Consider the following 15,171-nt stretch of genomic DNA (forward strand, 5'->3'; position numbering starts at 1 on the left):
CTTACATTGAAAGTCCCCGTTTGAGTTACACATGTTAGCAATTAGATAACTCATCTTGGGGTGTGCCAGTGGGTGTGGATTGGATAGGAAGGCACTGGGTGGGAGATGCTACCCCCTTCCTTTACTCACCCTTTCTGCAGCTTAAGCTATGATGAACGTTGTGCACAATCAGATTCTTTATGTGTGTATAAAGCCCACCTAAATGCTGTTGGCTTATCTTAGGAGGTATTCACAGCTGGCATGATTGGGTATGATTTTGACAAGGTCTACAGCTCTGGAACGATCTGAGCTGTGAATTATCTTAAGGGACAGACGCTTCAGGCACACTGAAACACAAGTAGAGCCTTAAAAATCCTCTGCGGCCTAAGCTGCATTCTCCTGAGTTGTTTAATGTAAGCTTTCTATCTTGCACGTCTTAGATGGTCTTTGGCTGTTTTTCTCTCTGCACCACACACTGCTTTGCCAGCTTCCCTTCACATTCCATCTTTCTTAGTGCCATTAGGACTAATTCCAAATGCCAAAACTGCTTTACAAGGCACTTTCTGATCTGGCCTCTGTCTACAGCACAAGCCTTGGATCTACCTTCCCCCAACTTCAAGTCCTACTCCTAAGCTTTCATGAAACAAGAGAACCAGCCAGCCTTTTGCCTCTAGGCCTTTGTCTACAATGCTGTTCTTTTCCATTCCCCTAGAATCTCCTCAGAGCCCATCTTTCAAGTCTTAACACAAACATGACTTCCTCAAACATTTCCAGAACCTCCCCAAACTTGGGTGTTTCCCCACGTTATCCAAGAGTGTCTGATCCTATCATCATGGCACTTATTGCTATTAATTTAGAATTTTTAGCTTTAGATTGTATGTCTGATGTGTCGCTAGACTTTAAACACATCAATGGCAGGCACTCTGCCTTGTTCTTGGTACAGTATACAGTATCTGACAAACAAATAAATGGTTTTGGTTGGTAGACACCACTGCAGATGGTTCGTAAAATATTGCTTTGTGACATCTGCAAGTTTACCAGGAGACACCTAACTGCTTTAATATATATTAATAAGTGCATATTAATATATATTATTAATAAATAAACTATATATTTAGTTTTGGGAATTTCATACATGTATAAAATATGTTTTGAACAAATCTACTCCCCATTCCTCCATTCTTTAAATTCTTCTCTTTTCCCCTACAACTACTTTTCTCTTCCAACTTTTCATGTTCTTTTTTAAGAGCACTGAGTCCTGTATGCAAGAGGGTAGGATCATCTACATGAGCTCAGACAGGCTGTTGGTAGCTTCATCCCTGTAGAAAAATGACTGTCTTTCCCCCAGAAGCCACCAATTCCAGGTGCCAGTTAAGTGTGGGGCTTTATGAGCTCCTCTACGTTGGGATTCTGGCTGTCCTGTTCTTAAGCATGCAGTGTAATGGAGAAGTCCCGCTTCGGGCTGACCATGCCACGGTACCAGGCTTGCAGTTTATGACAATGTTTTCCTATAGTTTCAGGAATTGCCTGGACCTTTCCTCTCCCTCTAAGTCAGCAGTTCCCAAACTGCAACCCCTTTGGGGACTGAAAGACTTTTTTCACACAGGTCACCTAAGGCCATCAGAAAACACAAATACTTAATGATTCATAACAGCCTCAAAATTTTAGTGATGGAGTAGCAACAAAAATAATTTTATGGTTGGGAGTCAGCACAATATGAAGAACTATATTGAAGAGTTGCAGCATCAGGAAGGCTGAGAACACTGCTCTTGGTCTTTCCGTTTCATTTGGATGCTGTGGGAAGGCAGCTCTCCTCCTTGTATTAGTACTTCATCCATCCATATTCCTCCACCTTACTATACTTACTTTTTTACTTTAAAAACAACTAGAACACTGAATGCTAAGTGAAAAGCCACCTGGGGCACTCCCTATAAAGCCTGATGGGGACCCACATTAGAGGAATTCTGCTACAACACCTTGTAAGCAGTGTGTCTGACTCTACCATGGCTTCAGGTTTTGTTGTTGTTGTTTTGTTTTTGTTTTTTTCCATAGGATGGAAAAAGAGAAAATGCTGGTGATGAATCAGCCTAATAGGAGGTCCAGTCAAAGCACTGGGAGTTGACGAGGCACTGTCTCTGTGTGGTTTTCTTCAACTTTCACAGGCCTGGACTTGGAGCCAATGCTAGGCAGAAGGAGCAGGAAGCTGAAAGACTCACCTTTCCTCAGGCCACTGCTACTCCTCACTGACCACAAAAAAAAAAAAAAAACCCTCACTTCTGCCCAAGGGAAAAGGAGCTTCATAAATCACCCAGCTCCACACTCCCCTTGAAGGCAATGTGTTCTGTGGTGAACACCAGGAGAGCCCTGCACAAATGTGGATGGGGCTCATTCTCATTATATTTTCCTCCATGCAGTCAATTCCACTGAATTCTGCTCTCATCAATGACAATATGCCATGGACTAATTTCAGTCCCTCTATGGAGCGCAGATCACTGGATAGGGGTGAATCTTTCCTTGAGCATCTGGAATTAAAAGTCACGTGCCAAGACCCCTTGGGGTTAACTCTGCCCTGTGGGTACTTGCTTGTCAGAAATTGGAGTATGCTCAGGTCTGCCTGCTGCTGCTAAATGTCCTGAAGCTCAATGTATCCCCCTCACCCCAGAAAAACAAAAGAAAACAGAAACACTTATTCCCTCACACCTAGTTCATTACATATGCCAATTTATTACACTTTTAGTGACATTCACATTAACAGTAACGTGTCCAATGTTTATTGGACACCTCCAAGGTAGACATGAAAAAGTCAACAATGAATTCTGGCTCTCAAAGGAGCAATTTCAAGATCACTGGCAACTTGTACACTATCCACAAAAGGAATCACTGGAGACCTATAAAGAATCTTCACCCAGGCTTCCAGAGTGAGAGCTTCCAAGATTGGTTTTAAGGATCAGGATGTAAACAAATACTTATGGGGGAAGCATGAAATATTGGACTGAATGATTGTTTTTATTGTAGTTTCTACTTTTACAAGCGCACATTCGTTGCACTTAGTAATTGAAAGTTAAAAAAAAAAAAAAGAATCATGACCCTAACATCCTGAAATAATAATGAAATATATTGCTATATATCATTATAGGATTTTTTGAGTTAGTGTTACACTTACATTTACCTATTATTTATATATGTTTACACACACACACACACACACACACACACACACACACACACACATGTATTTAATTTTTCCTTGTCTTTTTGAGACAGAGTTTCACTGTATAATCCTGGCTGTCCTGGATCTCACTCCATAGACCAAACGGCTTTGACCTGAAAGGTGTATCTAGCTCTGTCTCCCTGCTGGGATTAAAGGCATGTACCATCATACCCTGTTTCATGCATGAATATAGTTTAGAAGCAGACAGAACACTTTATGTCCTAAACACTTTCCACAGCAGTATGCTATTCCCTTTAATGATTCCAGCATAATTCATTTGACCTTATTGCTAACCATCTGGATACTTAAAAAAAAATTCAAGTCTTTTATTAATATTAATTATCATAAGTAGAACAGTAACAGAAGTCTTCTGTTTAAATTCCTAGAAAAACCTAGGCAAATTTCCAGAGCTTCTGATACAGGAAGGCTGAAATCTTGTGAGCTCCCTTAGCACATATGTAGGAATTAAGAAAAGGTGTCCCCTTTAGGATTGCTGAATCATGTGGTAGCTTTGTTTTTAATTCCTAGAGCATTGCCCGTAATGTGATTCACATGGCACCTGCACCATATTACCCTCTCAGAAACCATGCTCAAGGTTTCTAAACAGCCCCTTACCTTAGCAACACTTGAATTTCTATAGTTGTCTGAATGTGTGTGTTGGGGTATCTCAGTATGGATGGACTATTTACCATTAATGCTGAACATTTTTGGTATACCTGTCGGTCATCAGTGTGCTCTGTCTTTATAAAAAAAACTATGTAATTTCCTTATAAGGGTTTACATTTCCCTCAATAAGTCCATAACACATGTTATTAATATAATATATTTATATAATACATTGGGAGTTTTCTCCCTAAGACCTCAGAATATGTTATTTCTTGAGAATAATAGAAAAAAAATTATAAAAAGACTTGAGACAGGAGGCTGGAGTCATGGCCCTGTAATTAAGGGCACTTGCTGCTCTTATAGAGGACCTAGATGCACTTGTCACCACCCACACAGCAGCTCACAACCGCCCATAACTCTAAGTCCAAGGGATTTGACGCTGATGTCCTTTTCTGGCCTCTGCAGGCACCAGGCATACATGTGGTACACTTTTATACAGGCAGGCAAAACTCATACACATAATAATAAAAATAAATAAATCTTTAAAAAAAAAAGACTTGAGATAAAGATAGTCCCAGTCTTGTTGAACATTAGAGTCTCAGGTCTTGATTTAGCAAAAGTGGAGAGACATTTCTGCTTTGCGTATAAAAGTAGTATTGGAACCACACATAAAAGACTGTGAGATGTTCCAGGGCAGTGTTCCTCAACCTAGGAGTTGTGACCTCTTTGGGAGTAGAACAACTGTGTCACAGGGGTTACATATCACATAACCTGCATATCAGATATTTGCATTGCAATTCATAACAGTAGCAAAATTACAGTTATGAAGTGGAAATGAAATAACTTTATGGTCGGTGGTCAGCATAACATGAAGAGCATGAAGAAGGGTTACATTAGGAAGGCTGAAAACTGACGGTCTAAGGGAACTGCCTAGGGACAGGAGATAAGGTGGGATGCACAGGAATTCTCCAGGCGAGCAACTTTAATGCCTCCATGAGCTGGGTTGAGCAGGAAAGCAAAATGGAAGGACAGTGGGAACAGCTTAGCTGATGGGCAGCAAACAACCACAGAGGAGTGCATTGCTCCATAGCTGCACGACTAACAACCATTAAATCCTTGATGGAAAGAGGGGAGAAGTTAAGTGGGGTGCAACAAGTCTGACTGCAGATACACAGTTTGAGAACAGATACACTCCCTAGACAAGGTAGGAGAAATTATTAAAGAGTTCATGAGCACTTTAGCTCACCTGTGGGATGGAATTTTAGGCCAAGAAACAAGGCTCTGGACTTTTACTTTCAGGAGATATACTCTGCTTACAGGGCTAATGGGTGGGATCCCTCTCAACACTTTCTCTTGAAAATTTTGTCTTTTTGTGTCATTTGCTATTTTTTTTCCCAACAACTAATAATAGTCCTTCTTTCTTCTCAAAGTGAGGACTCCCAGTTCTTAGTTCAAAAAGACGGAATAAAGGAGAAAATTGTGTTCAGGTAATAGTCTCATAGACGTGCTTAATTCTAATTCAAGTGTATTCTAAGCATAGAGAATGTTCTTGCTTTGATTCATTCTCGAATATGATATCTCTAACTTGTTCCCAGATGCACTGTTGGTAAATTTTGGTTATTAAGGTGGGTCTGGTAAATAAGGCTTTAATTCTAGTGCTCAGGAGGCAGGGGCAGGCAGAGTGAGTTCAAGTCCAGCCTGGTTAACATAGTGAGTTTTGGGCCAGCACGGGGTACATAATGAAACCTTGTCCCTCAAACAAACTAGCTAATAAAAAAAAAAAAAAAAAAAAAAAAAAAAAAAAAAAAAAAAAAAAAACAAGTAGACTGTAGAGATAGCGCAGCAAATATGAGAGATCACTGCATCTAGGCTTGATTTTCAGCATCTCACAATTGCTGTAATTCCAGTTACAGGGGATCTGACACCTCTTCTGGCCTCTGCAGGCTCCTGCACACATGTGGCATACATAAACTCACATAGGAAAGCACACATCCACATAAAATATTAATAAATAACTAAATAAGTCTTTTTTCTTAAAAACATAAAATTACAGTGTTTTGAAGATTTCCTCAATGTTGTTCAGTATCTCAGAATGCAGTTTCAACTCTAACCAGCTCCTAAATGAATCTAGAGTTCAGAAAGCTCCATAGTCTGGTCATGAGGCAGTGAGGGATCTACCTGAAGCTGCATTCTATGGTAGACTGAGGCCCTGCAGCCTTGTGTCGCTCTAACACTTCCTGTCCTAAAATCCAGGGGTTCCCTTTGTCTTTACTGGGGTGCTTTCAGATAGAGTTGGACCAGAGGAAAGACATTCCTCCATATACAGCCAGTATCCAATTTCTGAATGCTCACAATACAGTACAGTGAAAACTGCTGAGACCCCAGTGCTGTTTCCTACCTGATCATAGTACCGCAGGTAGTACTTCACAACATAGTCCACCAGGTTCATCCCATTGTCCTAGGTTTAAAAGAGAAACTCAAATGACCGCTGTTCACAGGAGACCCTGCATGTTTTCCAGCTGAGAGATGAAAACCCAGGTCACAACACTTACAAATTTGTTAGACTATTTCTGTTACAGACTGACCAGATTTTCCATCCTCCTCCTAGTTTCATCCATTAAAAAAAAAAAAAAAAAAAAAAAATCAGATTTAAAAAGAAATGGCACCACACCATCTTTTATGGGAGGAAAAAGAAAACAAAATAGGTAATCCAGGAGAACTCTGCGATAAGGACTGAGACAAATATACAAACAAACAAACAAAAAAACATTAACCGCTATGACCTGGCATGCTGCCAAGACAGGAGGGGGTGGTAAAAATGCTAAAGGGAGCTGTGGACTAGAAGAGAAAACCATCCCTCCCTTCCACCTTCTCTGAAAATGTGTGCTTTTAATGGCGTGAAAAACAATCAGGGCCAGCTTAAAAGAAAAGCCATGCCACTTTATGACCCTGGAAGGCCAGGGGGAGCGGGCCCTCCCACAAGGCAGCCTTTGTGTCCTGTTCACAGGGGTCTAATTCTAATTTGCCTGTGTATTTCCCTTCCCTGCACCCCTTGCCCCCATGGGACGCCCAGATATGGGCTGGTTGTTTCTAAAAAGGTGGCTCGGCAGGGGTGTGGAGCCAAGTGATAATCAGGCTCAGAGAGTTGACAGGGAACCCCAGCCCCAATTGTTGTGGGCAAAAGAATAATTCAAATACTAGGCTCAACAGTGTCTGCCACTCAAGAATGAGTAAATTACAAGTGGCCAATACTAAATTCAAACAGACTCTAGCCTCTGCAGTATGACTACTACAGCATACTGTTTTACCTTGTAGGGCAGCAGTCGCCAGTGCCTAATCACATGTGTTAGAGCTAAAATAAATACATGATGACTTTATCACTGAACATGAGGTCTGACGTGAAAAAGCCTACCATTTTTAAGTCAAAAAAAAAAAAAAAGCACAGAAGGGAAAAACAGAAACAAAAATGCATGCTTTCAGATAAATGATTACTGTTAGGGGAAAGCTAAGATAAACGGGTCAGTCTGTAATACGTTGTTTTAAATTAAACGTTCAGAAGAAAAATAACCATAGCACATAGACACAAAGTATGAAAAGTAAATAAATACCCGACTTTTGACATCTTTGAGTTTGGGCAGAATTTCTAAACTATATCCATCTGCTTGCCCTCGCGTCCTATTTCCTCCATTCATATAATTTCCAAAAGCCAGAATGAGAGCTAGGATATCCTTCACACTCTTCATGTGCAACAAGCCCTGTAACGGCAAACACCAGTTATTATGGTCTGAATTCCAAACGCAGTCATATTTGCTGAACAGCTAACCCTTATTAAAGTAACCAAGCCCGTCCGGTGGCTTGTTACCAGTTGTATTAACAGTTGGTAAATACAAGATATATTTCACTAAGCAGTAAGCATATTGGGTGTTGGGGAGCATAAAAGGCCACGATTTCCTACTTGTGCAACAAAGTTAAGAGCAGGATATGATCTGATAATAATGAGGGCTGAACCTTTGTAACTAGTTTTCATTTTAGGCAGTTTTAATCTTGATAGATTAATAACAGGGAGTGTAGCTAATTTTTGATAACTTCTAAAGTTGGAAGAGATCAAATATCTTTTCAAGGTTTCTTTTGGGACTACAGACCAAGTAGAGTGTGGTGGACACAGAAATGTATGTGCCAGTTATTCAGGATCCCAGTTAGTTTTTTTCAAGTCTCCAGAATCTTTTCATCTTAGGATATAGACAGATTTCAGGTGATCCTATGCACGGGTTCCAAGTAAAATCTCTTTGTGCGTTGAAGAGTTTGAGTTGACCAGGAATCAAACTATGCTGTTTTGATTTTAGTTTCTGGTGGCCAGCATATTTATAGTGCATTTTCTTTTAGAAGAAATATGTAAAAAGCATTATTTTCCCCTCTTCCCTCTCTTCTTCAGTATTCTCTCCTTTTCTTTCTTCCCCTACCCTCCTTACGCTTGGATAGGACAAACTCCAGACTTCCCTTAGAATAGCAGTCAATGTGAAGTACAGATGACTTTCATTCTATAAGTCACACTTATAGACCTTTTATGGTTAGATCTCCTTCAACTCTCATTTCCTCATTTTCTGCCAATAAGGGTAACATAGGTTTTTAAACAGCAAACATACCTTCGAGGCTCGTGTGACAATCTCTACTTTTCGGTGTAAGGATGTGATGCCCTCGGAAAACACAGCCCTGAAGATTATGCACTGGGCACGTTCAGCAAAATTGGGAATTTGGGCTAACTCATGCAAAAATCTGTAAAAATAAATTAAATCAGTTTGCTTTACACATAGTCATAAGAAAACTGTAAGAACGAGGATCAATCTATGCTAATCTGCCAAAGGAATATTCCTTACACCATGATCTCGCTTTATAATGGGAATCAGCTGGGCTGACTTAAGGAACTCCAAGAGTACCTGTTCTATGGCTGACAGTGGGGGCCTCTGGTGAGTTCATATGATGGTGAATAACAGAGATGAGCAGAAAGTTTATGCAAGTGTCCTTAAAACATTACCCCTCTCCTGCTCTCCAAACAAGAGGCTATACCCAAGTGAAAAGCCCAGCTCTTTACTGCATGAGAAAATGATACAACCGACTCCTGTGTCATGCAAAATTCTCCACAGGTATATCTATGTAGACAGAGTCTCCAGTATCCAAAGACTTTGGACAAAAGTCTACAGTCAAGTGCTAAGATATATTTGAAGTGATATCGCTATTACTTTTGCTCAATTACATAACAGTCTATAATGGTTAAAGTTTCCATATATTTGTTTAACCATTGTGTCAATTTATCCAAGTAGGTGCAGCTGATAGATAGCTCAGTACTTAGAAGAAAGCAGACACTCATAAAGTAGCCAACCTAAAATCTTTAAAGAGTAAAAGGTGATGCCAAACAGTTCTTATGAGCCAGAACTGGCTGCTGCCCTGTACACAGTAGCTCACTGTCTGAGTGACTGGGCACTGGTGTCCTTCAAAAAATGAAGCTGGAAGAGCTCCATGCTTTTGAGGTCAGCCACCAGAGGAAAGGCCATAAACCAATATGAGTTGAAACAGTTGGCTATTAACTCAGAAAGGGGGACAACCCACTAACAGCCCTTAATTTCATTTTGGAGTTGAAATGATTATTAACTGTTATTTCTGAAAGTCTTGGGCCATTCACAATACCATCACTTTGAAATTTTGCAATCTCTCACTGAATATAGTTTTGTAAATGAACAAAGTTACTTCTCTCTCTATTAAGTGAAAAAGAGAAGAAGGAGCAGCAGAAAGACAAGGAGTAACAGAAAGAGAGGGAGAAGCAGGAGGAGAAGGAGCAGCAGGAGCAGCTGGATGAACAGGAGGAAAAGAGGAAGGGATCCAGCCTTCTTCCTATATTGGCAAAGTCTTGGTATGTAGCCCAGGATAGCCTCTAACTCACCATTCTCCTGCCTCAGTATCTTCAGTGGCAGGAATTATAAGGCTCTATCAACATTCCTGTTTCTACACCCCTTTGTGTCCTCAAATTTGTTTTCTTGCGCCATTTTCCTGTTCCTTCTGCAGATTTTTTTGAAGGAGGTGATTTAGTAGGCTTGATTGTTTTTGTTGTATACTTTCTTTTTGAGACCAGGTCTTATTTAGAGCTTACTTATGGTTTAGGCTGCCTCAATTCTCAGTCTCCCTGCCTCATTTAGTCAAGTTCTGGGATTATAGTTTTATACCACCATGCCTTGGCAAAATTTGGGATTTGATATATGTTTTTATTATCATTTTTCTTGCTTCCTGTAACAAGGGCCTAGTTGTCATTTTCCCCTGCCCCAGCCTTTTAGAATACCATGGAAATGAAGCATGGAGAGCTCATAATAAAAAACCCTCTCTTATCTTCATGTTCAAAACAAGCATCCAGAGTTATCATCAGACTACATATTATAGCACTTAATGGATTACAGAAGAATTGCTTAGGGCCAGGAAGAAAGCACTTCCTTTGTAAATTGTCCCCTTAGAAGTACAGTACGGCATCGACCAACTGAGTCATTTATCATGAGTGACATCAGAGCTGTCACCAGTTTTCACAGACGGTGAGTAGTAAACATCTCTGGTGGCTGACCTCACTTGGTTCTGTGATTTGTTTGGGAAAGATTTACTCCTTTTAGATGCTAAGAACTGCTCAGGAGAACCCCCTGCACTTCTCCCCTTCCAAAAGTGGACATGTCATTTCTTCATACCCCCAAGTAGGACCTAGATCTCTGGACTAGGTAAATGCCATGCCTTAAAATGAACATACTATTGCAGCATTGGGCAACATGAGAGCTAGCAAATGGAGCAATGCCTAAGTTTACACACCAGGGCATGGATGAGAAGTAGGTAATGCTGGAAGGAAAACAACTAACTGTCCCTCAGAGGAGCCATAGGATCCATTTGTGGAAACAAGGATAGAGGCTACCCAACAAAGAAAGAATAAAACTGCAAGGCTGCCTACGATTTAAAACTTATTAAGATCGGGGCTGTTCTGAGAAGGTTCTCATCTGAAAGCCCCAGGTCTCAAGTTGCTGGGAGAGAATGGCAGATGGAGGGACTCAGCTCTTGTACAGAATCTGTCACTACTGTCACTCCATGAGCTCTCATGGATTACTCAGTTCTTCAGGTGTGTGTGAAGCCCAAGTACATGGTAAGGCCTGGGAACAGGATTTAGCTTACACATGGTTCCTTTTTGATACTGCAAACATCAAAACCATGATTACTGAAGTGTGTGAAAGAGGTGATCAGTGATGACAGGCTTGGGGGGCAATGTTGGCTGTGGTCACTGAGTCACCACGATGCTGTGCATGACATGCCTGAGGACCAGAGAGGCGAGCTGAGACAGGTTGGATGATGTCTGCAAAGAAGCTGGGTGAAAGTAAATAAGAGTTTTGCATTCTAAAATGTACTTTTTTGTTTGTTTCCTCAGCAAATGGAGGGTTTTAGACAGAGAAGTAATATTTTTAAATTTTTTTTTTTTTTTTTTTTTTTTTAATTTCACATAATCACCATAGCAGTGGCTTTAGCAGATTTCAGGCTGGGAGAAAAGGGAGTTACTATACTACTGTGACCTTGCAAGGGGAAGGTAAGAGGGCCTGTGGGGATAGAGAACAAGTGGATAAGATGGCCATGAAGGCAGGAAGACCCTGAGTAACTGATCCATCCCTCATGATGCCGGAGGAGGCCAAGATAACTTTTGGGGTTTGGGCTTGGAAACACCTGGCGAAATTTAAAGACATAAAACAGCAGAGAGGTAAAATTAGCTTGCAGAGACTGAAGCGCCAACTAGGAACCATGCTGGACTAGACCTAGGCCCCGGGGGCACCATGGAAGAGGAAGTGCACAGTCCTGATGAGATTGGGGTGGGTTTGTGGGTGGGGTCTCCCCTATGAGAGGGGCAGGGGAGGGGAGACAGGGGGGTGAGGGACAAATGGAGGGAGGGGGCTACGAGTGAGATGTAAAGTGAATAACTAACTCAATAAAAAAAAAAAAAGAAAAGTATGGGATTTTATGCAACTTTCAGCATAAATATACCCAGGCACAGGCTCGAGGAAAGGCACCATAGCTCTTTTCTCGTTTGTCTAGCAAAGTACCAGAAGGAAAGCTCATCTCAAAGTCTATGTGAACCCAGTGTCTGATAAACATGCGCCCCTTGCTCCCATGTGCTTTATGTTCTACGCATAAATGCTGGGATAATAAGGCATCAGACATGCCCAAGCACAATGTCGTGTCTAGTAGGCCTCCATATATACAAATATTCATGGACTAATTTCCATTTGGGCTAATCTATAGTTATATTCTAGATTCTACAACAGAAAGGGCAGAGGAAGCACAAACGAGGGAGCTTTCCTTCCTTATTCAATGTGGCTTATTTCACTGGAAGGACTACAGCTCACCTGTAACCACAAGTGAAGCCCTGTGGCTCATTTTGTGTGGGTCTTATAGCCACAGTGGCAACTCAGTTAACAAGTGGGATGCTGCTGTGTGATCCATCCTTTGAAAAGAGACTGAGTGATGTATCATCATTCCCCAACCCTTGGATGGTATGATCTAAGAGGTGTGTTCCAGGAGAATTGCATCCACTTCACGGTGTAACCTGTACCCTAGGAAAGAAAACACTGTAGCTGGCTGTGCACTCCTGTGAAAGATCCTATTATGATGCTCACAGCATCCTGAAGGCAGACCCTTGGAGGCTGGCTATGCGCGTGTAGACAGTCAACAGTCCTCATCAGGAGTGGCTCAGCATCCTTCTTCACCAACATCTCTAGGTAGGATATAAAGGGAGTCAAGGGGCATCCCTGGAGGGAATGGCCCTCCCTTGGGCCAGGTCCCAAGCAGATGACACCTCTGTGAGAAATGGCTTTCTAAATCTGGCAGCAGTGTGTCAAGAGAGTTGATGAGGTGAGTGCTGAGGCCAGCCTCTCTGTGCTGTGATTTATAGGGCTGGGCACCACAGGACTCTTAAGAAATTGAAAGGCTAAACTCAAATGATTCATATTTTCCAGTATGTAAAAGATGCTTATAGTCCACTCACTGGGAGTAAGTGGCAAATAAATCACCAGAGAACCAGACTCTGGCACAGAGGAGACAAAAGCAGCCTTCAGAGAGGTGGACAGCAAAGGTGAAGCCTGCTTGGGGTTGGTCACCTCTACCTCTCCATGCTGGTCACTGAGCCCAGCCTGTCACCTGAGCAGCCCCACATGACAGACATCTTTGCCTTCAGTAAGAGTGATGAGTGTTCAAGGGGTCAGCACAATGGCCCTCCAAACTTTCAAAATGATCATCAGTGTGGGGGGAAAAGAGGAATAACAAGTAGTGTGCTAATTAGTTGCCACCATTATTCTACGTCCTGGCAATTAGTGCTGAGGAATGATGCTGGGACGCTGTACCACAAAAGGCAGAGGAATGCCTCTTTTTGCAGACACACACTGTTCATTTCACATCAGTGGTTCATTGACCACCATATCTTCGGCTTATGGCAGGCTTTACCTAGCGGGCTGAGTGTGGACAAATTACAGTTCATGGACCAAACCTGACCTGCCATTTTGTATTTGTGTGACTCTCACGGTTTTCACACTTTAAATGATTACAAAAAGTGTGAATTATTTTTGTCATGTAAAATTCAAATTTTACCCATTCCAAATGTATTCCAAAGGTCCAGCTGTGTCTCTTTGGTTATGTAGTATTATCTGTGGTTGCTTTTGAACCACAGTGGTGCAATGACTGCCTTGAGGCACCACAGCAGATCCTTTGACCCACAAAGTATAAAGTATTATCTAGTCTTTTACAGGAAAAGTTTGCCCACTTCAGGCTTACAAGTTTACCACACAACCTGGCATCACTAACCCTAGCTCAATGTTTGATACACTCAGTCATCTCCAAATGCCACCAGAGGCCATGTAAGTGTCTTCATATCTCATTATTAGTCACTTCCCCTTTGATAATTAGTGATGCAACTTGATCCACAGTCAGGAAACATGACTTCTAGAGCAGCAGCAGCTGTGGTGGAGGTTAGTAAGGCTGATGGCTGAAGTCCATGAGAGAAAAGGGCAGTGGAGCCCCACCTGAATTGATATGTATTATATATAATTTATATAACTTCCTATACAGATATAAATCCACGTATAGACATACATATAGATATAGGCTTTGAGGAGATCAGGTTTAAGGACCAAGGGCGTGGGCGATAGCTCCATGTGAGAGGATCCGATCTAAGGTTCATAAGCGATCAGCAGTGTTTGACAGTATGGGGTAAACTTAGGGTCACTAACAAACTACCTCACCAGCCATTAGAGATGCTTTGTTCTGGGTCTGCCAGTGTGTGAGAACTGAGGTATCAAAGAGGACACAAACATAAGGCATAGAGTGTAAGATGGAACCTTGGATGCCTGTAGGGTAATCCTGTCAGAGTCGATCTATGTTCAGTATCCACTTTGCTTTCTGTAGTTCCCTCTCCCTGGAGGTAGAAGGCTGACTTGAAAGAAACACGAAGCACTCAAAATAGCAACGGACACAGGAGCCTCCAAACCAGAGGCACACTTGCAGTCTCGGTCCCTAGATATCTTGGCTGGGGACTCCAAGGAACTCAGCTGTGGCTTGCAGACCTCAAGAGCCTAGCAAACGAGTCACTGTGGGTATGCATCAGAGATCTGAGTTCTCAATGTAGGGGAGATGATACTGCAAACCAAAGCTAACCACTCTAGCGGATTAGTGGGAAGAAGAGCAAGCCACACAGATGGAGGATGACAAAGACCTACCCAAGTCAGCACAATGGCGAAGGCTGTGGAAAACCTGCCGCATTTGGGCTACATTCACTGAGCATGACATTAAAGAAGAACAGTTCAGATTCAGTTTTAAGACATCAGGAAAACTTGAGGCAGAGCAGTGATGCCTCCTTTCTTCCTCAGTTGCCCTTTTAGCTAAAATGTTTAGTCTAGGAGGAATTAAGCTGCTAGAACAAGAAAGGGGAGTGGTGTGGGCGGAGAGCAGGGGGAGAGGCGTGCTGCATCCAACAGCACAGATCTCAGCAGCCTTCCCGGCAGCAGAGTCATCCTGCTGGATGCAATACGGCACCAGAATGACGCTGCTGTAACTCAGCTCTCCACACCGGTTAGACTTAATGTTCACAGCTGGGAGGCAGACAGATGGAGCCCGGGGCTCTTCTTTCAGACCAACCAAAGGTAGTTCAAGTGTCCTTACTGTTCGGGCTTGTCTAGCAGCTTCAAGTCTTCTTCTTTGGATGTCTCGTAGTACTTCCTTATTTTAGTCAGTTCATCCTCTTGGGCTCGCTGCATCGACAGGAGAAAAGAAACAAACCACACACACACACACACACACACACACACACACACACACACACACAC

The 15,171-nt window shown here is 42.1% G+C and overlaps 1 protein-coding gene across 4 annotated transcripts in view; it reads right to left on the minus strand.

Moving 5' to 3' along the window:
* The window catches only part of Fmn1 (formin 1), a 343,149-nt gene that overhangs the window by 105,652 nt on the left and 222,326 nt on the right, over positions 1-15,171 (minus strand). For all 4 annotated transcript variants that reach the window (XM_055599030.1, XM_055599026.1, XM_055599041.1 and 1 more), the window contains 4 exons: positions 15,008-15,096; positions 8,440-8,569; positions 7,405-7,551; positions 6,195-6,254 (listed from right to left, as the gene is read on the minus strand). In XM_055599030.1, the coding sequence (XP_055455005.1) occupies positions 6,195-6,254; positions 7,405-7,551; positions 8,440-8,569; positions 15,008-15,096 (426 nt within the window). The remainder of the gene's footprint in view (positions 1-6,194; positions 6,255-7,404; positions 7,552-8,439; positions 8,570-15,007; positions 15,097-15,171) is intronic.

The sequence above is a fragment of the Psammomys obesus genome, unplaced genomic scaffold (assembly GCF_907164565.1).
Source record: "Psammomys obesus unplaced genomic scaffold, mPsaObe1.curated_primary_1811, whole genome shotgun sequence".
NCBI lineage: Eukaryota > Metazoa > Chordata > Mammalia > Rodentia > Muridae > Psammomys > Psammomys obesus.